This window comes from Pseudochaenichthys georgianus, chromosome 16, assembly GCF_902827115.2.
Source record: "Pseudochaenichthys georgianus chromosome 16, fPseGeo1.2, whole genome shotgun sequence".
Classification (NCBI taxonomy): Eukaryota; Metazoa; Chordata; class Actinopteri; order Perciformes; family Channichthyidae; genus Pseudochaenichthys; species Pseudochaenichthys georgianus.
Genome location: NC_047518.2, coordinates 30,356,868 through 30,381,523, shown reverse-complemented (window position 1 = coordinate 30,381,523; position 24,656 = coordinate 30,356,868). Strand labels below are relative to the sequence as shown.

General features: G+C 41.0%; 1 protein-coding gene across 3 annotated transcripts in view; it reads right to left on the bottom strand.

Moving 5' to 3' along the window:
* The window catches only part of ephb6 (eph receptor B6), a 39,928-nt gene that overhangs the window by 12,374 nt on the left and 2,898 nt on the right, over positions 1-24,656 (bottom strand). For 2 of the 3 annotated variants that reach the window (XM_034101740.2, XM_034101741.1), the window contains exons 2-5: positions 13,861-13,925; positions 7,290-7,562; positions 5,542-5,711; positions 5,161-5,456 (exon numbers count right to left, since the gene is read on the bottom strand). In XM_034101740.2, the coding sequence (XP_033957631.1) occupies positions 5,161-5,456; positions 5,542-5,711; positions 7,290-7,562; positions 13,861-13,925 (804 nt within the window). Of the gene's footprint in view, positions 1-5,160; positions 5,457-5,541; positions 5,712-7,289; positions 7,563-13,860; positions 13,926-14,969; positions 15,233-24,656 lie in introns of those variants that run through there. The other variant, XM_034101742.2, reaches the window with a different exon arrangement.

Here is a 24,656-nt window from a genome sequence, read left to right as displayed (position 1 = left end):
ACTGCAATGAGATGAGTACCTTGATGTGAACATAATACTTGGGTTTGTAGATCACTGACCCCATTTCTTTTTTCTCTTTCTCTCTCTCCCTGCTTCATGTGCTCATTCCCTCTTTTGGCTCGCAGCATAATCTCCCTCCCTCCCTCCCTCTCTCTCTCTCTCTCTCGGACACACAAACACACGCTCGCTCCCAGATGTGCCCACGACTGAGATGTGGGTACACGTGGTTCCAACGTTAAATGTCTTCCTCTCTTTATCTACATCCTGTCATTCACTGCAGACAGAAACAACTGATAGGCACTGAATCGTATGAGTTCATCTAGTATTGTCCTTTGCATTATATACTGTAGGCTTCAGCCGCACAAAGCCATGTGTGAAAACAAGCAATCCTTAGATATGCTCATATAAACCAGTAGCAGTAGCCAATGAGCCATACTGAAGCTTTTCCCTCTTCTCAAAATACATTGAAATATGAGCACAATATTAAATTCCACAACATGTAAAGGACATATCCACTTGTTCACACACTGGATATTGCAAGGTGCAAAAAGATAATGCGGCAGCTTTTTGTCCATCGAAGTCTTGAAAATTAACAATTCAGAGATGACACAACACACATTATACAATAGTATGTGGAGCTTTAATTGTATCTGTATATATATATAGTTTTTTTTATTTCAAATGGATGTTTGCATGACCTTATCCCTCATTATAGTTTTGCATTTAAATAAAACATAAGCAAGTAGTTACCGAGAAACATTAATTGTATTCTATCAATAGTTAATAATATGTTGAGTTGTGTCTGTGTTATGTGAGTCCACATTCATTCTTTTTTAACTCTCTTTAGGTTTCTCCCACGAGGACAATTTGACTCGTTAGCTTCTACTAGCTCCACCAGTCCCTACCTCTAAATGTGTGTGTCAGCTGTCTGTCGAGAACAGATGAACGCTGAGTTTTTGGAGCTGTTTCGCTCAAAACAGCTGCTTCCTGCTGGAAATGATGCTATGAGACCATCAAAAGAGTAAAGTTGAGAGACTGCTAAACAGCTGAGCTGAAGCCGGGGGATAATACTCTGTAGGATGATGATGACTACAAGTGACCCTTCACATTGGCACATTGTCATTTGATATATAACCGTAAAAGACCAGATTTATGTTTCTGGCAGTGGAGAGCATTCTATGAAACAACCTTTAACATGACGTAGGGCAATAAAACCTACAAAAAGTATGAAATTGAATGTGAATACGCCACATTTTTTAATCCTTACCGCCTTCCTGAGTTCAAAAACATCTTGGCTAACAAAAATGATGGATAAAATAACATTTAAAAGGCTGATTATCAATGCAGTAGTTGCTCTGATTATCCAACATGTTATATATTCCAGATGCAATGTCATCGCCTGGCTGATCCCCCGGAGCGCAGTCCACCAAACAGTCAATACTGGATCCCATTGATCATTTCACTGAACTGTGTTTTGCTCCAAACTTGACTTTTATTATCGATTGTCTGAAAAAGCAACTGATTATCAACAACATGGCTAACATGTATCCACTTGGCATATGATGGTGAGTTACTATGATGAAGAATAACTTGAAGTGTTTATATGAAAGAAGAAGAAGAAGAGGAGTGGAAGAAGTCCTGTCTGCTCAGAGTAAACTATCCATGCTGTTTGGTCAAACCCATCACACTCAAAAGGATATCCTAAATGCAAATTTACTTTCCCCTTGGCTAAATGTTCTGGTTTTTTTAACATAATGTGCCCGAGGATAGTTAGTGGATGTGTCTGTGCTAAGAGGGAGCATTCTGGGTGACAAAACGGGACAAACTGACATGATGAATATTTCACTGCCAGTGGCAAAATACCAACACGGGTCCAAATGTACTCGGAGCCCATTTGAACATTCGGGACTAATCCTTTTCCCAAATCCTCGACAGTGGCTTAATGTTTGAGAGGAATCAAACGGAGGGAAGGAGCTTGTCTGGGGACGATGTACTGCCAGCTTGGCCCAGCTCCGGGAGCCCAAAACTAAAGGACTGTTTCATGTTTGGCTGAACAGGTGTAATTGTGTCTCATGCTCGGTCGTGTTTCCGCTTGTTCTCTCCGCCTCTTCGTCTCCCTTGTGGGATACAAATGTCAAAGGATGAAAACATCAGACATTTGCTGCGTATCGTCTGCATCTGTCCTTATCTTTTTTCAGGAGACTGAATACGCGTTTTCATCCAAAAACTGATCTTTGAATGTCACAGCAAATATACTGAGGCACAATGTTCTTTCTAGACTTTCTTGTGATAAACAGCTTCATAAATAATCTAGGAATGATCTTTTAATGCCTTGCTGCTAAAATGCCAGCTGTGATTTTGTAAGTTCTTGATATTCAGTTTGCTATTTAATTCATCATCAGGCCAAATGGTGAAGTGTTGTTTTGGTGAGTCTGAGTTATCAGAATAATAAGACATCACACATGTCGTAGATTAACAAGCAAATGTAGCTTTCACACTAGTTCTTCGCAAGTGTTGATGTCAGTTCAAGTGATTAACATATAAAATACTCTGAACTTAAAACGTGTGAAAAAAGTTGTGATTACATGTTTTAAGTCGAAAAAAAGTTGTCAATCTTCTCACAGTCAAACATGAACACAAACTTTTCAGTTAAAGTTACATATGTTTTGGTTATTTAACATTAGAGCTTTATCTATATGTTTTTACTAGTTTAAGTGGGTATACCTGTCAAGCACCTGCATGTAACAATCAGCATTTAGATTTTGATTAAAAAAACAAAAACAAATGATAAAGGGAGGAGTTTAAAAGACAAAACCACAACAGTCTACCTTATTTCTTCAGTTTTAAGTCCTTGCCATGATAATCCACTTTCACAAATAAAAAATACATTATGCGCCTCTCAAAATAGAAAGCTATTAAAGCCGTGTGAAGTTAAAGGCAATCATTTAACGGTGATTTTCTTTTTCATATGAGATCAAGAGGAGGAGGAATCTCCAGTATTGTATTGGTCCTTAAAAACCTTGTCTAGCTTTAGGGGGCAAAGCTGCAGTTTGTCACATCAAACAGCATTCATTCCCCCTGTAATGATTTAGTTAAATAGCAAGATGCTCAATACAAAGACAGAAAATACATTCTGAAAGGGTCATGGTTAATGTGCTAAATAATAAGTATAATGAGATGCATGCAGGTTAAGATGACACACTAAATGTCAGTTAACTGTATTTTTTATTCTCAGAAGTGATAAACAATGTGCAGAATGTCTGTAATTATAGTTTCCAACCAGTTCAGTGCAGTGCAGTCTATAATTTACTCATGTAGTACTATTATTAAACGTCGTTGGTGCTTAATTCAAACAAGAACAAAATGTACAAGTTTAAGTTGTTACGAAAGTTTGGTGCGGAGAGAACAAGGAAACTGTTAATAGTTCCTGATGACTGCATCGCCAGTTAACCATCTGCCGCTTTTCTTAATAATCCCGGGGAGCCAGAGAGGACAACAGCGTGATCATGCCAATCCACGTCATTATTCAGTGAAGTGATCAGCAAACCATAATCAAAGGAGAGTTGGAACAAAAAGCCGAAGCAGCTTGGGCAGCGATGTTTCAGACCGCTCATAGACAGGCAGTGGAAGCCTTTGCTCTGGCAGACGAGCTGTCTTCAGGGTTGATTTGGCAGTAAATATCAATCAAATGCGGACAAACAGAAGTGGTGTGCAGAATGCAGATGTAAAGCAAAAGATCATGAACACATCTCACAGCTGACTTGGCAGGATTGGAGGATTAATTGTGATGAAGGGAGTTAGACTTTGAGGGCCCCAATGCGAGGGAGCGGAGGAATTATGGCCATTGAAATTCTTGGTGGACTTCAGTTTTTCACTTTAATCCCGGCATTTACAGACATATGTGGAACGAACATCTCAGCAGGAAACATTTGTGCGTCCTCACACGTTCCACTCTTTTTCCGTCACGCACTCAGGATTTTTTGCAACGCTCAGTTCTTTAAGTCATTAACTTGCATCCTCCTATCTTTCACTCTCCCTCCACCTCTCCCTGTTTTTTCCTCCACTCCCCCTCTCTCCCCCTGCGGTTTCTGTCACTTGTTCACAGACGAGTGGCCATTACATCGCCATGACCTAAATGTGTCACGTCCCTCTCACTGTGGCTCTTTCCCTCCCTTTCTCTCTCCCTCCTCCTGCACTCTCCCCATATCCCTTGCTGTCCGTCTGGACATCGCTCAAATGGTTCCTACTTTTTTCCACACTCACACCCGCTTTAAGAAGTACAAACAATTTTGAGCAGTTTTGCAATTGCTGACCCTATCTTTCCCCCCGGCCTCCTCTCTCCTCTCATCTACAGTAAAGTTAGCATAAATTACCATAAAGCAGCTTTGTATTGCCGACTTCATGTCTGTTTTATTTATGACAGAATTTATATGCAAATGTTACATCACCACAAAGGCACTGCATGGACACAATACTGTCTCTCCCCTTCTTATCTGATCCCCACTCGACCTGCGTGCCCTCGTTTCCCTCTGGTCTCTACATCAAACTCAGTTGTGCATCAGAGTGACAGCAGCTCCTTCCAGTATTGATCCAGACACTTCGTATCTCAGCAAATACCAAGAAGAGAACTGACAGAAACATTGGCACAGAAAGTTGACGGATCACAGTTATTACCTTTTCGGCATTTTATATCAAATGTGTTCTCGAGAACAAAGTCACAACTTTGTACATTTAAAGGGGAATCCCACAATATTTAGCAACAGGTTATGTTGAATATTAGGGCATTTGCTTTTCAACTAGAAAAGAAATCAATGACTTACAGTCGTTCATCCTAACCACTGTGTGTATCAGCTTGAACTTGAAGATGATAATTGTTTAACAGAAAACCTGCATTATAAACTTGAGTCTTAACCTAGTTGCATGATGGGAAGTGTAGGAGCCAAGTAGAGACACAAGTCTGGATATCTCAGTTGGTGCTGCATGACATTTCTATTTGATGTCTCTCACCTAACATCATGGAGGTGCATTAGAAAATAACTGGAATGCTTTTTAAACCATTAGAAAAAGGCTGATATACTGTGGCTTCTATACATACAAAAATAAATGGTCATGATGCTGAAATGATCCACTTCCATATCAAGCTGTTTTCCTCAAACTTACCCAAGCAGGCCGATCCGTTGAGGTTCTGCTCATAGCCTTCATCGCACACGCATCCTCCAACAGGAACCATCCACTCCCCTTCAGCATTGCAGTGCATTCGAGGGGGCGTGCCTCCTTGTGTCTTGCTGTGGGGGACACACGTGCCGCTCAGGGGAACTAAGGCCGTCGGCTCGGCGCCTGAGGGGGTCGCCGGGTACGATGCCAAGTACATGCTTGTGGCAGGACAGCGCCGGTAGAAGACAGACACCCCCATGAGAGAAACACACGCTCCACTGTCTACGACGGCCAAGACAAATCTGCAAACAAAGGTCACGTCAGAGGATGAAGAACATTCAGACCCTTAGGAGTGATGATGTTAGTCAAACATGAGCAGCACATTACCCATTGCGCGTGAGCGGCGCAAAGCTGCGAGTCTTCATGTTGATGCGGCTGTATCTGTCGGGCTGATACTGGTGAGGTGAGCTGGGCTCCACTTTGGAGAAACTCTTATCAGCGGCGATGGTGTCGATCTTCACCCAGCCCTCTCTGTTCTCCTTCTCCCCGTTGGACGGCTGTGGTGAGGAAATCACATAGCGGACAGCAGATGGTGGAGAGAAAGATAATTAGTGGTCAAGAGAAAAACAAAATGGCATGGAGAGAATGTGTGGTCACAGGAAGGAAGCAAGAGGAAATGATGAGGGTTAAAATAAGCTCGTTGATAGATGGATAAGGCTTGGAAATATATCGTGAAATAACAAGAGAGAAAATGACATGATTAAAAACTAGCTCAAAGTTTCGCTGTATTTTTCCCAAGCAAAGAGTTGTTTCGTGAGAAGAGTAAACGTTGACTTGGATGTATGCAGGTCCCAGTGGGGGTTTGCGCTAAAGTCCCTATGAAGACTTTCAGCGCTGCAGTGCTTCCTGACTCTCCTTTGATTCCTCATCAGGCTTTGATTTGCATTTTTAAAAGCATCTTGCTTCCCTCAGGAGAAATGCATTCATCTATACAAACACATCCTACCTCCCACTGTGACTGCGACTGCACACACAGCTCATGCAATTTCAGAGTAAAAAAAAGGCCCATATAAAAAACTCAACACATAAATAAATAAAACACCTTTGGACAATCTAGTCCAAACACTGAGTCCTGCACTGAGTGTTACATGGTCACTGTCTTATAATGCATGCCTTAAATATGTAATTAGTGGGAGTGAAAGACCACAGTGGAACGTTTTTTGCATTTTGTAAACCACAGTGCTCAACAAGTATGTGCTTAAAGAGGCCATCAATCTCAACAGCTTTTCTTCACAAGCTTCACAATAATCAGGATGATTGAACAATAACTCCTTGTCATGGGATGATGAAAGGTTTGCTGTGTTGGTGTAACTTGAGTCTAACATCAATGAAAATGGTATGTTACTTTGCCTTATATCTGTGTCTGAAGTAGGGCTGCACGATATTGGAAAAAACTGACATTGCGATTTCCCCCCCCTGCGATATATATTGCGATATGAAAACATACAGGAATTGAAGAAAAGACCGTTTTTCCCCCCGCAAACCATCCTTTCTTGAACTTTAATGCTATACAATTGGTATTTTTTTAACTATATTTAACCGGATGAAGGATTTTAGTCACGGACGTCTGGATCTTATGTTATCAGAGCAACAAGCTGAGCTAGCTCGGTTAGCAGCGCCGAACTGCCCTGGAGAAACACATGAAACTACTTTATTCAGTGTTTTTACCTTTAATCACCGGGTCCGTTTGCTTTGGAGATTTGATTGTGATTGGTGGTTTGCTGTCACTCACTCAAGTACCCCTGACAAGCTTTCCTTTTGTAGCAAGCAGCAAAAATAATTGTAACATGACGTGTTTGAGTTAATGCCTACTTAATATCACAAGTTTTTTTTCCTGCGGTTTGAATATCGCGCATGCGCATATCGCGATTATCGTCACGACACGATATATCGTGCAGCCCTAGTCTGAAGATAACAGGAGTTATTTCGATTGTTTACTAATTCTAATGAGGATGTTTAGCTGCACCTTTAAAACTTAAGAAAAGTATTTGATGTTGCTGTAACTTTAGCTAAATGCCAAAGAGAAATGTTATGTACATAATAATAATAACAACATAATAGAAAATGTTGGTCACCTCAGCGGCCCAGGTCCTCTCCAGCTCTCTCTGGGTGTCGGCCTGTTTGTAATACAGGGTGAGGGTCTCTCGGCAGGTGGGTGACGGTGATCGCAGGCTCGCACAGTCCCGCACTGAGAACCGCAGGGTGACAAACACCCGTGGAGCCGAGTGGCGGGACAGGAACGGCGTGGCCAACCAGTTGTCTTGCACACGGGGATTTTGGTTGACATTACAGACCTCGAATGTTCGTATGAGCTTCCCCCGGTCGTCCAGGACACTGACTTCATCCCACTGAGAGGCACAGAAACAATATTATGAGCTTGTGTAAACTCTACTTTGTAAAATAGAAACATGATGTTAGACAGGGAGAGCTAGAATCAGCCTGTGTGAACTGTAAAAACCCTGGTGTGTTTATGAAGTGTCCATTGGTATGAATCTTCCTTATCTCTTGTTTACATGTTACAAGGTAAATATTGCTAGTGTTGCTGACATGTGGGACTTGTCCTTGCACCCACATTACTAGCTGTTATTTGACATCTTAGTCCTTAGTTAGATAAGTATAATAGAGTATTTGATTTGTTCTGATGTAACACGCACATTGGTATTGAATATACGAGTGAAACACTGTTCTTTAGGGAATGTAGGTCACCCCTATGTCCTAGTTATCCACTATAGACTTTCCACTGTCTATTTAGGTAATCAATGATTATGAACCCTGTAGTTAATTATACCACTTGAGTAATTCACTTGGAGCAAAAGACGTTTAACACACAGACAAAACACATTTCAGAAAAAGTCCTACGCATATAGGGACCGATGGGACGCATCTAGAGCATTCATTTGTGTCTTAAATGCCACTAATAATTTAGTAGATACTTAATTGGATAAGTGAAAATATCTATTTCATTTGATGGAAATTCATCCAATATTTGTTGAGACACTACAGCTGGGTCTGAGACCAACAGATGGACGTTTTCATCTTCAGAGCTGAACACATTTCAGCATCAAAGAGTCCTTTAGAAAATGTGTCCTGATGACTCCGGATAATACTCAGAACGCCATGTTGACACATTTCAAAAGACTATTTCTTCATGACAAGGTCACACAATAAAAACAGTTCACAATGCATTCCGTTTGTTATCCGGAGTAACAAGGACACTCCTGAAAAGGCATGTTGCTATTGAATTATCTTTAAAGAGTTTTTCTACAGCTACAAACACAATAAAAATCACCTCCTTTAAATTGGGAAGGACGCGGACATATCAGAGACACTTATTTCAAATTCTCTCAACAAATAAAATGAAAACTGTTTGCATGGCCAGACACTAGATGTGTGAGGAGGAAGTGGTATTTTCCAATATGTTAGAGAAGAAGAATAATGTATTATAATATCAATAGTTCTGTTTGATAATGTGACATGTGGTACATTTTTCTCTTGCACTGGTTTGGCATTTGCATGTGTATCATTGTTCACATTTGACAGGTGGCGGACACTTGTGTGTCTCACTTGCGGCAGCTGTTGTGTAATAAAATGGGCAGATTTTGTCGTATTTTAGGGAATCTGAATACTTGAAGATGCACAAATGGCTTTGTTTTGTGGCTTCATGGTGAGAAAAAAAACAGGCAGTGCAGAGACACGGATCTGAATGAGACTGTGTCAGCTGAGTCAAAAATGTAAATGTAGGAGAGGGGTTTAGTTTCACCAATTATACAGTACGGCGCATCCAAGGATAAAAAGGGTCTGCTTTAAGCCTGTGTAGCCCTAAGTGACAAGCAGGGCCTTTTCTGTTGAAACACAGAGGAATTATGCATTAGGCTTCATCATTATTCTCCATGTAACAATGGCAGGAGGACTAAAGGTCCTGACACCATATCAGGGCGCATTTGGCGTGTGTGTGTTTCTGTTTCTATGCATGTTAGTACATCTCTGCATGCTCATGTCTCTTTCTCTGTGTGCTTCTGACAGCCAGTATGGACAAAACCTTTGTAGCATCCCACACGACAGAGAGCATTCATATTTTGTCCAATCGGAAAAATGTTAAGATCAGTGGGCAGATAGATAGAGTCTGAGGCGCTGTCGGTTTAATGGAGGGAAAGGCCAGTTTACTCTCTCCAGGGCTGTGACTCACTCTTTGTCAGACATGGGGATGAGGGGGATCGTATGGAGGGGGAAACACAGAGCACATGGTGAGATGAAGGGATGCAGACGGGCAGAGCATAGTAAACTAAGAGTGAATTTGTGTGAGGGGGCTTCATTTATGGTCATGTATTCACTGTACCAAGTTCTTTTGTTTCTTTTGTATATTTATATTCGGGGTAAATACTTGTCTTTATTCATTTCTTTTAATGTTAAATCGTTATTTTCTTTTACATTTCTTTCTGTCCTTCACCTACAATATATTTCCTTTTGTTGTTTATGGTTGCATTACCATACACCAAAGCAAATTCCTTGTACGTGTTAACGATCCTATCAATAAACTCAGTTCTGATTTAACGAAAAAGCCGGGACTTGGCAAAACATCTGGTAGAACATCTGCCGGTATCTGTGTGGGGCGTTGCGTGCAGTTTGCTACTGTACCTTTGTGAAAAAACACAGCTTTCATTTGTTTTCTGACCTCAACCACCCCCCCACCTCTCCCTCCCCATTGCTCCCCGTCTCATTTTCTCCCTCCCTTATGAAGAAAGAATAAAGGACAAAAAAAAACGGGGCAGATTGGGGAGGAGGGGTGAATGTGGCGTTGGAAAGAAATGAGAAAAAAAGTAGGGACGACTCATCTCCGTGATTTGATTTGAACTGAAATGCCAGAAAGCCACGCAATCTCTCCAGTGACAGAGCACTGGGAGGGGTAAGGCCTTGCGCACACGCACACGCACACACACACACACACACACACACACACACACACACACACACACACACACACACACACACACACACACACACACACACACACACACACACACACACACACACACACACACACACACACACACACACACACACACACACACACACACACACACACACACACACACACACCACACACCCCACACACCCGGGAAAAGATGGGATGTGAAGAGAAAAGTGAGGAATGGGTTAAAAACACACACACACACACACACACACACACACACACACACACACACACACACACACACACACACACACACGCACGCACGCACGCACACACACACACACACACACACACACACACACACACACACACACACACACACACACACACACACACACACACACACACACACACACACACACACACACACACACACACACACACACACACACCCCTCTTTCCTTCCCCCCTCTCTTGGTCTGTCTTTTTACTTCTCTCAGCTTGATGCCCCGGGTCAAATAACCATATCTCCATCTCAGAAGCACTTCTCAGGGACCAAAAGCAACAAAAAAACATGCAAATCCTTGACTTACGAACGCGCACACACACACATGACAAACGCACGCACACACACACACACAAACTCCCTGACACACACAAAAATGGATGGCCTCTTATTAGCAGCTGCCATCATGGTTCACAAATTCCTAACACACATGAGGCCCTAATTAGGGAGACATCATGTACAATTATGGAAGCCAGACTGGGGTGATAATAGCAGCGTGTAAAGCTCAACTTTAGTGTAAGGTGAGATAAAAGGCTCGTTGTGACTGTCTATGCTCGCCAGATGTTGGTTTGAGACTGCTGTATTTTTAGGCTGTTCTTTGAGAGCTGCCAACATTATATTCTTGCTCACTTGTTTGCCAAAACTAGCATGTATAAATGTAGTGTTAAGATCTCCTGACTTGTTTTCATTTCATTCACTGTATAGTACACTGTATATCAGTTTGCACATAACGTCCATACACGGATGGAGGCTTGGAATAATATTGTTGTGAACTGGTAGGAATTTCCTGCACATTAGCAAGTAGTGCTCTGCAGATTCTCACGTGTAGTTTCACTGATTATCTCAAAGATGATGACAATGAAGACGGTGTGTGTGTGTGTGTGTGTGTGTGTGTGTGTGTGTGTGTGTGTGTGTGTTGTGTGTGTGTGTGTGTGTGTGTGTGTGTGTGTGTGTGTGTGTGTGTGTGTGGGTGTGTAATTATGAGCCATATTAGAACTGAGCCCCGATCACTCACAGATGAGTGGATTTAACTGACCCGGGACTTGAGCCTGGCACAGTCACGCAAGCCCACATGCACTCACACATGGAAACCTCACACACACCCGCACATATTTACACAGCTCAAGGCGGCGCGACAACCTTAAATAAAAAGCAGCTCAAGAATAGTGGATCTATGGCTCAATCACTGCAATCTCATCACAGATGAAAACACACAGTGGAGACCCAAAAAAAAGAGCAGTTTAGACCTCAAGGGTGTCTTGAAGGCAAGGTGGGACTTTCTCATTCTCAGGCTGTGTGTGTGCCAGAAGCTGCCACCAATCAATGTCAGATGCCAGAAATCCAGCAAGATTATAACCCCGAACATAGGGCATAACTAAACACTTATGTCTTTATTCATCATCTTCAAGCTGGGAACTGTCTGCAAACGTTCCTTATCGGCAGCACAAATAGCAGAGAAGCTTTATTGGGAGCCAGCTGTTTATTCCTGTTGTGATTTTGAATCATTTCAATCAATGCAAGCTTAGAAAATGTGCCAGCAAGCAAGAGGCAGACTACAGCGATCGTGTTTGGTTTGACATGTGAATGCCTGTACTCTATTTTAGGACTTTAGGACATGTGGGAGCAGGAGCAACATATCTACTGAGTATAGAGATCTGTTGGCAGGGTAAAGGTTTTTTTGTTTCTTTACAATAAACACACAATAAACAGTATGTGTAATCCTATTTTCCTACTAATTGAAAACAAGAACTTTAACCATTGTACATAACAAATTATTTTCTTAACAAATCTTACACAAAACCTCATCACTAAACTAAAGATCTCAAACATTTGATGGTTCCTGCTTCTTACATTTAACAGTGTATGTTTTTCTGTATGTTGAACTTAAAGGGATAGTAGAAATCCGCGAATTCTGGGTTTAACTTATGTATTTTAATTAAAAATAAGCATAATAAACCATTTTTTTATATTTCATGCGCCTAGTTTCATTTTATTTTCAATTTTACTGCTCCCGACCACGCCCTCTCAATGAAACGAAATACTTCGGGAATCTTCGGGTGATGACGAAAACAAAGGAAGACGGGCACAAACATTGGACGAGGCACGAGTATTTTATTATGTTTTCTGGCTGATTTAATGCATCATTAGCCTGTACCATTGTGTACAACGCCATTTATTGCCTGTCGATTAGGCGACCGGAGGCCTCGTCATCCGATAATCCGGTACACAGTGTCGAATGTGTACACTACAGTCATCATATAGACATGATAGACTAACAGTACTGTGAGTACAGCCTACACTTGACAGGCAGCCTGGCTAGCCTAGGATTAGGACCATACTACGTCAAAAGACCGATTGGCTCTAGCTGTATATCATGCTAGTATACAATTCATTTAAATGTATTCATGTAATTAATGCCCATAAGGCTGTTACATATACAATAATAAATGTGACAAGATAATTTATGTGAACCTGACCCTGGTATGTTATGAAATGTACCCTACATGCAGTCATCCTCGGGCATAGCCATAGGCCTACAGTGCATGCATGCCAACTTTTGCAATATATAATATAGCGCCTAGCGTGAGCTATGCTTAGGGACCTACCAGTCAAGATTATTTGTGTGTAGGGGTGCATCATCTGGCGCCTGGTCCTGGTCATCCTCGCCATTGCCCATGCCGTGAACTAACTCCATCTCCTCGGGCTCGAACAAATAAGGACGTAATGGTCCATCGTCTGGCTCAATATTCTCACCATCGTCGCTTACTGAACCGGATTCAGATTCAGTTCCTAAAACTACATTTTCGCAGGAAAGCCGAGAGGATGTTTCTGACTCGCTATCATCACTGGATACCTCGTACAACCCTTCTTCTTTGTCTGGTATATTTGCCCTTCCACGTTCATTCTGCATAGACGCCGTGGTTTGTTATTGTTTCGTCTTCCTGAGTTTTCCTCACTTCCGGTTTGGCTGACTCATCATTTCGTTTCTAAAAAAGTTCGGGGAAGCTGCAATAAAGTGCTTCTAACATGCGTAAGGCAATTATTATATTTTTTTAATCAGGTGTGATTGTTTTGGTACGTAATTATGCTTGTATATAAGTTAAAACGAAACTATTTGTGGTTCAATTTCCACTATCCCTTTAACATTAACGGGTTTTGGACTGTTAGTAGGATTATCTGTCTATTTTCTGACAAATTAATTGATACAAAAATAACCAGCAGATTATGTCTTCCTTACCATCCTCTCAGGACAGTAACCGTTAAACTTTGTGATGTATTGAAGTGTTAATCCCTCGTTAGACTTCCACCACAAAGCCCAAAAAACAACGTGGTTATAACCTCACATTTAGAGCGTAACCATGTGTAACATGTGTGCACCACATTTGATTGGCCCCCCCAACATGACTGCAGCTGGAAAGCACATTGAGAGAGTGAGCTCCCTGCTTACCCCCGTGTCTGGATAGGTGGTCCAGCCCAGCTCTGAGGTAGACTCTGTTGTGTCCAGCAGCATCACTGGCAGGCGAGGAAGCAGAGACAAAGACAAGGTGTGAGAAAACAGACCAACAATGTGTCACAGCTGCCTGCAAAGGTGTGAGAGTTTCTCAGATTAGTGTTTTAATAGTATGCTTTAGGGAAATTGCTTGGGAAGTGGTGAGCATACATGAGACTTGGATTACACTGCATGAGTTGGCTAGAGTTTGTACACAGATTTGTTGCCAAGCCTTTGCTGTTGGTAAAAGGTGGCTTTTATCACAAATCCAAGGGTTACACGGAGTGAGTAATTGATATACAAATGTTTGTTTTGGGGGTGAACAGACCAAGTGTTAAAAAATAAGTGACTGTGAAAAAGAATTTGCAATCATTAGATATTCTCTCAAGGCTTGAATCACAGACTGTGTGATGATTCTGTGATGCCATCAAGAGCTAAAACATTAATGTGCTCAAGTTGAGATGAACTTTGTGAAGTATTTTGTAAGGGGGGGAGGGGAGGTGGGGGGCATTACAATCAAAAAGTCTCTTTTTAAATCACAAACAGTTTGAAGGGTTAGGTTTTTTCTCCCCTGTGCAATAAAATCAGGGAGTGCTCCAGCTGTGTGCATCCGTCACATCTAATAAGTGATTCTGAGGGATGATGCACTTTGGCACAATGTTCTGATGTTTAAAAAATTGAACGGATTAAACCCATTAAAGGTCAGATTTTCCAACTTTAAAAAGGCCATAACAGTTACTGTCACATTTTATAAAAACTTAGCAAGCTGATGCTTCTTGTAGTTATGCCCAAAGGGAACCGAGTGATGTGTTCACTGTTTGTTTTCCTATTGTTTCAGGTTTAACAGACAGTTGTTTATTTTTAAGTGATGGAGAATGAAAGCACCACATTTCTGTCGGAGTATATTTTCCCCATAATTTGCTTTAAGATTTAAGTGCTGTAAAACAGCAAGCTGGCAAATAAATCACACACACATAGTGACTTTAATGCTGAGTGCTGCGTGCTGACACATGGCAGCCACCCACACGAAACTGAAGCCCTTGAATTTTCCATTAGTATTTCAAAACCTCTGTGGCTGCCGTTCCTTCAGTCTGGCGCTCAGTATTGTTGACGAGCCGCAGATTGAATGCATGCCAAACTTTTTCTGTGTACACACAGGTGGAGGAAACATCAGACTTCAGGTTTGGATGCTCACACAGATACAATTAATGGAGATAAAGACAGTGTCTGATGTCTGTTTGACACACACACACACACACACACACACACACACACACACACACACACACACACACACACACACACACACACACACACACACACACACACACACACACACACACACACACACACACACACACACACACACACACACACACACACACACACACACACACACACACACACACACACACACACACACACACAGACACACACACACACACACACACACACACACACACACACACACACACACACACACACACACACACACACACACATTGTGGAAGCAGGAAGCATCCATCCGCCTCTGTTTACAGATACATTATTATTTTAATTGTCATCATACAATTTCAATGCTTTCGTTTCCATTTCAAGCCACACAATCGTTCACTAGAGAGAAGAAGAATCTCTTTTTCTCTCTCTGACAAGCGGACAAAGGGAGACACAAATATATGATCTACATAATCATCACACACACAGGAGGGGATTTGAAACGGTCCCCTGTCTCACCAAAAGTGAGTGTGTTTTGACTTTCTTATTTCTTAGGCGAACAGGTTTTTCGACACACAGACACGGACAAACTAAATCTCTCTGTCTTTCTAATAAATCCAATGGATATCATTTGTAGCCTATGACATCAATTCTCCAACACCCCTCTGTTCTCTGACTGTGCCGTAAACAGATTTTATTTTAGGATTATACTCACAGATGGAGACCCTGCAAGTCTGTCCTTCAATCCTCCATTTCCATCCTCTTTTTTTCTTTTTACAAGCACTCCCCCCCCCCCCCCCCCCTTCAATCTGTTTTCACCCACTAGCTTGTTTTTTGTCAATCTTCATAAATTCACACATTTTTCATGCAAATCCTCCAGGATTTTGGAGTGATATAATTTGTGTTGAGAAAATAATACAAATGGACTGTGGCAGCTACGGATTATCTGCGTCCGTAAGCATCAGAATAAATAGTTTTTAGTGCAGCGTATGTCTGGAAAATACGCTCACGGAAACAACCGATTATGACCGAGAAATTATATCATGAAAGTTACGGTGCTTATTAAGCATTTTAAAACATAGGTGGTAAGTTGCCAAAGTGCTTTGTTTTGAACGTTCATCAGTATTATAATCAAAAAGAGAAATATGAACGTTAGTTTTCACTGAAATGATCAAATAAAGTCAACATTTCAGTCTTTACTGAGCTGTGTGGGGTTTGTTCAACTTTTAAAAGATGTTTGAATGGTGATATACACAGTGATAGATGTTAAGGACTAACGTTTATAATAAATACATCTGTATTGATTTTAAGATCTTTAGTTCATACAATCATACGTATTGGGATCATTTGTATTAATGTGGAGAGGGTGACGAGCATAAGTTTCACTTTCCTTTTTTATTTCAATTCCAACTTTGGTCATGAAGAATATGTTTCTCTGTTGTCTGAGCAGCAGCATCAGAGCACGGTGCAGAGTCTCTAGATGAGTTTACAGTAGTCCCTCGTTCTTATTAAACATCCATGTTGTAGTCCGCTGTATAGAAAACTGTGGTTTCCATAGTTTCCCCACAGCAGCAGACGCACACAATGACGTCCGCTGGCGCATCATAAACACGTCGGTTAGTGAAAGTGCATTCGGATTCTCTAAAGTACCGCAGTCTCTTCTCCTAAATCCTTTTGAATTATACTATCCACTATCCCTTAACCCCGTGACGTTTCACTCAGAGGTCAAGGAATAGACGATAGGGTTAGAACTTAGGAGCTGATTTTTAAACTATCCGACTGCAGCCCGCGGCTCACACCGCTGCAGAGAGGGAGCGAGCTGTCCCAGCACCTATGGATCAGCTTCCCCTGGGAGCATTTCCCTTTCCACTAGTTTTGTTTTTACTAAGGACGAGAGCTTGAAACTAAATATTAATAAAACGCTGCCGTTTGAATCGATAGCGTTTAACAGACGGGCGCTGTTTGGGGCGTTACGTTACAAAATACTACGCAGACAGCGTTAGCTGGGAGATCGATCACTTTGCTAAACTATTAAATCCACGTAAACTACACATCACAGCCATGAGGCCAGATCAATGAAACCAGGATACATCCTTTACCGTAAAAACTGGATCCAAACACAGCTGCCTGTGTGCGCTTGATCAATACTTTCTAATGTTATATTTATGATATGCTATTAGCTAGGCTACATGGCCCTAACGTGTAAAGTTATAAAAGCATTTGTACCAGTGCTTTTCACAAGTAGACTCTTGCAGGCCAGAGTATAGGAGTGATTCAACAACAACAAAAAGACATGAGAAGTGATCAGGACGAACAGAAAGAGGAAAAGGAAAAGAGAGATGAAGAGACCAGGAGGGTCAGAGCAGGAGGAAGAGGAGGAGATGAAGAGACCAGGAGGGTCAGAGCAGGAGGAAGAGGAGGAGATGAAGACATTAGTGAAGAAGAAGAAATATATGTGAGGAATAAAGATGAAGTATCAGAAAGAGGGCCAGAGGCAGGGATCAGGAGGCAGATGAAACTCCAGCTGGACCACATGGTATGTTCTTATTCTCCTTACATGTTCCATCACAGCAGCACAATCTAGCAGCTCTTAGTATTGACAAATATTGATTGAAATGTGTTGCTGCACAGGTCACCTGTAGCTCTCTGAAGAGATGGGTGATGTCATTTGTGTACTTAATTAAAATTAAGTACTTACAGTATGCAGAATTCTGAGTATTCTCTGAATCGGGTGCCTTTTGGGTCTTTATATCTTTGAAAAATGAAACCAAAATGTTTGGTCATAACATCTGGTAGTGGACTACTTACATTTTCCCACCTCAGGCACAAAATATAAATAATTAGGCCTACTAGGAATTTCAACAGGGTTGAAGTTTTTGACAAAAAGTAGGCATGAGACCTTGTTTAGCTAAGATATGGCACCACATGGAAGTCAAGGACATTACAAAATTGTAATATTTTGCAAAACTATTAATTATTTACTATTAATTCATACAACATAGTTGAAATGTGTAGCTTGTCAATCTTAATCTGAAAATACAAAAACTGAAATATAGGTAAGAGAAGAAACTGACACTTTTGTGATGTAATTCCCTCAATGCAGATCACACATGGACTGATCCATTATTTTAATAGGAGGGTAAATGGTATGGCGTGACGGGGTTGAAACAAACTGAGGGACAATATTGCAATTTCAGTTAAAGTTGACAAGCATATGATTATATTAGCAGCAACATTTTGGGATAATTGGCCATTTTGATTTGTTTAATATTAAATTAATATGTAATAATGCTTAGTGAGGACATGCAAATATGTTTGCCTAAGACAACCAATTTTTTTTTAAAACAAAATATATATTTAATTTTACATTGTAATGCAAAACAACCCTGTTCCATTAATTCATTGCTTTAAAATACATTTTGTAGTTTCCTTTCATTTAAAATGGTTGAGGTAAGCTTGGGGGACTCAAAGGGCACCCGATTGTTTGTCTGAACACCTTGTTTCTCTTGTGCATTAAGAACACTTGTGTTAGGGCATGAATTAACAATAAATAGGTTATATACAGTATAAAATACCACGTACTGTCCGCCCTCCTATGCCACCCTGGCATGATTTCTTGCCTCCCCTTTGCCCCCCCATGTAAAATGTTCTAGAACCGCCACTGCACCTAGCTAAATCTAATGAAGTCTAATACAACACTCGACCAATACATTTTAATGAAGGTTATAATGTAAGACAGGTGGTGATTCAACTATAGGAAATATGTATACTTTGTACTGCATCATAAAGAAAGGAGTTTCTCTAACCAAACCTCATTAATATAAATAGGGTGGACAATATCATAGAAACACCTGTCAGTATGTGCGATGACATGGAAATGGCATATTGACTCGCTTTTCAAGATCTCTGTCTTCTGTCGCAAATCCTTCTCCATTTATCAAATAAGAAATTATCTCTATGTATGAACATGTCATGCATGAAATGCACGCACTCATATATCATGCATTGTGACCTCATTAAGCAGCATCCTATTTATATCAGATAAGAAACACACACACACACACACACACACACACACACACACACACACACACACACACACACACACACACACACACACACACACACACACACACACACACACACACACACACACACACACACACACACACACACACACACCCACACACACACACACACACACACACACACACACACACACACACACACACACACACACACACACACACACACACACACACACACACACACACGTCATTCCAAATTAAATTAACCCTCAGCTTCGGGGCAGAGTCATGCATAAATAATATACAGCAAACTATTTTGACATTAATATTTAAGCCTTTACTATTTAGCTTCTTGTTGTGAGACCTTGGGGACCCCAGTTCCTCACGTTGCCCCTGTTCTTCCTGCGACAAACCTGTACATGAGGATTACATGGAGGAATGTTCTGATGCGTGTCTCATTGCGTGACATTAGTAGGTTGAATAATTTACCTAGACATCCTAAGATAAGCGTTTAGAGTGCCGTGTTACACACACCTTTCAAGGATTAGCTTGAGCCGAGCCATCATGACCAGATCGTGTGTGTGTGTGTGTGTGTGTGTGTGTGTGTGTGTGTGTGTGTGTGTGTGTGTGTGTGTGTGTGTGTGCGAGAAAAAGTTGAACAAAAGATGGAGGGGCATTTCCTGGCAGGTCCGCTTGGCAGTAAAAGCTCCTTTATTTAACTCTCGTTCCGACAACAACTGCGCTCCAGCATCTCTGTCATTGGTCCATCTGAGGACCGAGACACTCAAACTTTGTCCCTGACAGTTTGGAGAAGTGCTGAGTCTGCAATCTGGACTTGAGTGCTGTGTTAATGCACGCCATGTTTCACGTCTTCATACTCCACTCCGGTCTTTTACTCACTTTACTCAATACCTTTCCCCTTTTCTACCTCCATCTTGTGGCTTGTCCCTTTCATCTCTGTCCTTTCTGCATGTGTGTATTATTCATCTAAAAAGTGACAACAGGGAAGGCCTTTCTCTACGTTAAATAAAGGAGATATGCTGTGCTCCATTATTGATGCCAGCTCTGCTGTTTGTTTGGGACACGCTTTGATACAGAGAGAGAAAAAGAGTGGACAACAGAATATAAAAAAGGAGTATGAGATAGGAATGAGAAGAGGGTGATAGGATTGTGTTTGTGCATATGAATGTGCTACTTTCACACATTCTCCCTCTCTCTCTGTGTGAGGCGTGGGTGTAAATGCTCTCTTCCATTGTGCAGCAGCGACCTGCATTAGTTCACGACTGTCCCCTCTCCGCTGCTGGAGTGTTCACTTCAGCTGAGTGACCCTCTCTCCATCCATCTCTCTTTGCCCAACACTTTGCCTCTCTGTGTGGCCATGCATGCAACAACACTCTCCAACGCAAAGTGTAGCGGTGTTGCTCGTATCACGCCTCTTTGACAACGGATGTATGCTACATTACTGCACACTTTCTAGGCAAAAGAGCCTCGCTGACACCCAACAAAAAATGTCTGCGTTAATATATTAATGCAGGCCAGAGAGGTGTGAGAGTGTAATATGCCTTAACATCAAAGTAAAGACTATACAGAGTCACTGATCTCACGGGGAGTAACAGCGGGTAACAGGAACACCTGTGTTTCCCCTAGGATGGAGTCATAGCAGCGGTGCTAAGGCACGTGAAATGTTTTAGTGTGTGCGCGTGCGAAGTGCGCCCCGCCAATTTGTTTCTATGTGTCTGCCAGTTCTAGCCAATTTGCTGCCCATGGCGAGATTTTATATATAAAGAATAAATGAAAAATCTCTACAAAAGACAAATACACTACAAAAGCAGACATTTATTGACATAGGTAATATACGTCAAAATGGCTTCAAATGTATTCAGTATTGTATGAACATGTTTTAATTGGGAGGTGGACGTCACATCCTCTAGGGGGGGTTTGGGGGTATGCCCCCCCCGGGAAGATTTTTTTTTTAACATTTTAAAGTAAAATGCTTCAATCTGGTGCACTTTGACCAGAATTACTAGAGACCTGATCTAGGGGGTACAACTCTAAAACACCCATATGAAAAAGATCGGTTTACATTTTAATAATACAATTCAAATAAGTATGTGAACATAACCAATAATCTACCGTAGCCAATAACAAATAAATGTAACTTATTTTATTTTTGTTGTTCATTTAGATCTTATTTTACCAGTTAACATTTATTAATTTATGCATATTTTTGTATCTCACCAACTTTAAACGATATTTTTGGTTTACTGTCCTATAGTATACATTGGAATGATTTCAAACCTGTTTTTATTTATCCTAATAATTATAAAGGAGTGCCATAATTTGTAAACACATATTTGTTTGAGACCCACTGAGATAACTTAGACTAAAATTAACTATCTAAACACTCAGAGAGTCCTTTACCTCACTGAGCCTCTCAGTCTGACAGGAGAACTCTCCTCCACCATGGTTGTAGAAACATCTACTTCTTATATCCGTTTGTGCAGCTAGCACCAGATTCTAATAACAACAGCGTCGGTACCGGTGCGCCCTCTCTCTCTCTCCCTTGCTCCCACACTCGCACTTTGGCTGTGAGCTGCGGGCGCCTGATAAGCCAACATCCCCCACTTTCATCACTTACAGTGCAATGTCTCAAGATTTAGCAAAAATACACCTTTATTGAACATACAATAACACAAATACTACAAATCCACATAACAAACAATCAAAAACGACAAAGGGTCGCCACTTATTATTATTTTAATAATTTTTTTTTAAAAAGTTACAAAATATATATATATATTTTGTTGGGTACCTGGCTGGCACCCCCTAGCAGCTGCGCCGCCACTATTTGTATATAGGGGAAACACTGAACACACACGAAAAATTCCCACAGTGCAGGAAAGCGTTCTCAGCAGTAGTCGGGTCATGTTTTGTCTTTTGTCCACTTATCCACCCATTCTTTATATTCTCCAGATGCTCCTACCCACAGACAGTCAGTGAAGGACAGGGCCCACACCAAGCCATCATTACAAACAACCACAGCGAGAGAGTGATCCGCCAAGACAGGGAGGCAGCAGGAGGGTGGAGGAGTGAGGAGAGAGGGGGATTAACGCTATTCCAGAAATAAGCATGCACATGTCATAGGGAGTTATCAAAAATTCTCTGGTGGTTAAGCTGAATGAAAGTGCAGCTGCAACAAACAGCACTTAAACCAGGTTAGATGACAGAGCAACGTCTGCAATGAGTCGCACAAACAAGCAGCAACAGGCACAGGTAGGAGGACGATTCACTAAAACTGAATCTCCTTTTGATTACAAGACTTTTGCAAAATAACATCATTATGTTAACCATCTGGGGAGTGGTTCTGGGGAACTGCATCTTAAAGAAATAATTGAATATTTGGGAAATATCTCTTTGCTATGAGATACAGCCGGGTTAATAAAACAACGAGTTTGTATGACGTGTTTTCTGACCTCGTTTTTACAAACGCCTACCCCAGAAGGCAGAGTAAAAGGTCATAGAGAGCGATGCAACATTGTTTAAATAAACATTCAACCCACATTTTCAGACAGACTCTCTTTGACACTTGGTTGTACTCACAAGAAGTGAAATGATGTGGCATAATAACACATTTAAAAAAGAGCTTAAAAGAAAAGAATAGTTCGGACTCATTTTAGGAGGACACCACTCATGTCGGTGAAATATGAAGCGAACATTAGTTTAGTCTAGCATAAAGACTGGAAACAGGGGGTTCTGTCCAAAGTAACAATATCTTCCTGTGGATGAAAAGCTCACAAATAAACGTGCTAAATATTGTTTGTTTATCCATATAAAAACAGAAATGTAAAAACGACCATTTGAAGTTTAACTGGGTGTCGTGTGCCAGAATATTTTCGAACAAACAAATTAGATCCAAAATGTTGATCAGTGGGGATTAAAGTCAAATGTAATAAGACAAAAATGTGCTAGATAAAAGTCATGTGTGCATAGCAGAAATATAAAATCAAAACTTAAGGCCCAAAAATACAAACGGTTCCACTGAATTCTCCAGTCACAAAACCTGCTACAAACATATTTTCATTACCATCTCCACCCTTAACAGCCACTAAGAAGAAGGAATGTAAATCTGAGGAGATCAGGTCACTGTAATCTCATTGTGTCATTCTGAATACTGATCCTTTAACAATCAACCTTTGATCTAACGCTGTTTAGTCCTTTGCCAACACGCAGACTGCCAAGTGCAGATTTAATATGAAATTCAAAACGCCATACTACTACATTCCTGTGTCCCAACAGTCCATGCCACATGTTCATCTTTCAATTACATTTTGGCCCAAACTCATTGCCTGTCTGCACAGGCGTATTGTCTGTGACACTATCTGCCTCGACACTGACTGACTCAAAGCATCAAGCGTCAATCTCTGGTATCTCAAATGGCATACGTATGCGAGTCATTTGAGGAATTATAGAGTTCCCAACGGCCCTTCGAAAATGATGTTGCTTTTTAAAATTACATGCAAAAAAACACTGCTAAAAATAACGCCTGGTCACAGTGTAGTGTTGCTGTGTAAATTATGGGGATGCTGCCTACTCCACTTCACACCAGCATGTGATTTCTCTCTTTCTGCAGCTCGGTGCATATTCAGGAGGGACAGACAGGAAGCTTTTCAGGGCTGTTCGTGGCATCCGTCCTGCTGCACTCCCACTGTGAGAAGCATGCCATTTATTTTCTTATCACACTTTCTCTAATTCATCATGTCCTGAGAAGGCGGCTTACAACACCCAGGATCAAGGATAGTAATCTGCCTTAATTCATATCCAGTAAACCAGAAACAATCGACGGCACTATGGATGGTCTGAATGACCTTAAAGTGAGAATGTCAACATTGCTCAAAGTTTGTACTGCCAAAATGGGTTTGAGGTAACTCCGTTCCTTCATAACAAAGTGTGTCCACCAGAGAGCACTAGGAGGTTGATCTTTCAATCCTAAAAGGCCAACTTTTAGTAGGCCAATGCAATGATACCTACAAATATAATATCAGCATTGTTTAAGTTTCATGTTGGTATTTTATTTCATTGACTAGCAGCCAATAGGCCTATACATAATCTGATTTTTTTAAACTTTCAAATATTGTTGTCAATAGTAGATCTATATTTAACTATTAAATGCAAAAATCTCTATGCAAAATATTTGACTGTTTAATTATTGTGTGGGTTTAGAGCTGATTTTTTTATTATTAAAGTGTTATCAAAGCTGGTAAAGGTGCAGTCAATTGTAATTACTTTATCTGCTGCTGCCTGCATTTGCTTGTGAATCTTAGGTAATACATTTATTTTAGAGTATACTTATAGTATACTTATACTTGTAGTGAAGTAAAAGTACACAATTTAGGTAGAAGACAACGTAGAAAAAAGTTGAAATACTCAAGCAAAGTCCCTCAAAAGTGTACCTAATTACAGAACTTGAGTTGTTAACCACTGTCTTTTTATCTTCTGCTTTCAATTTAATTT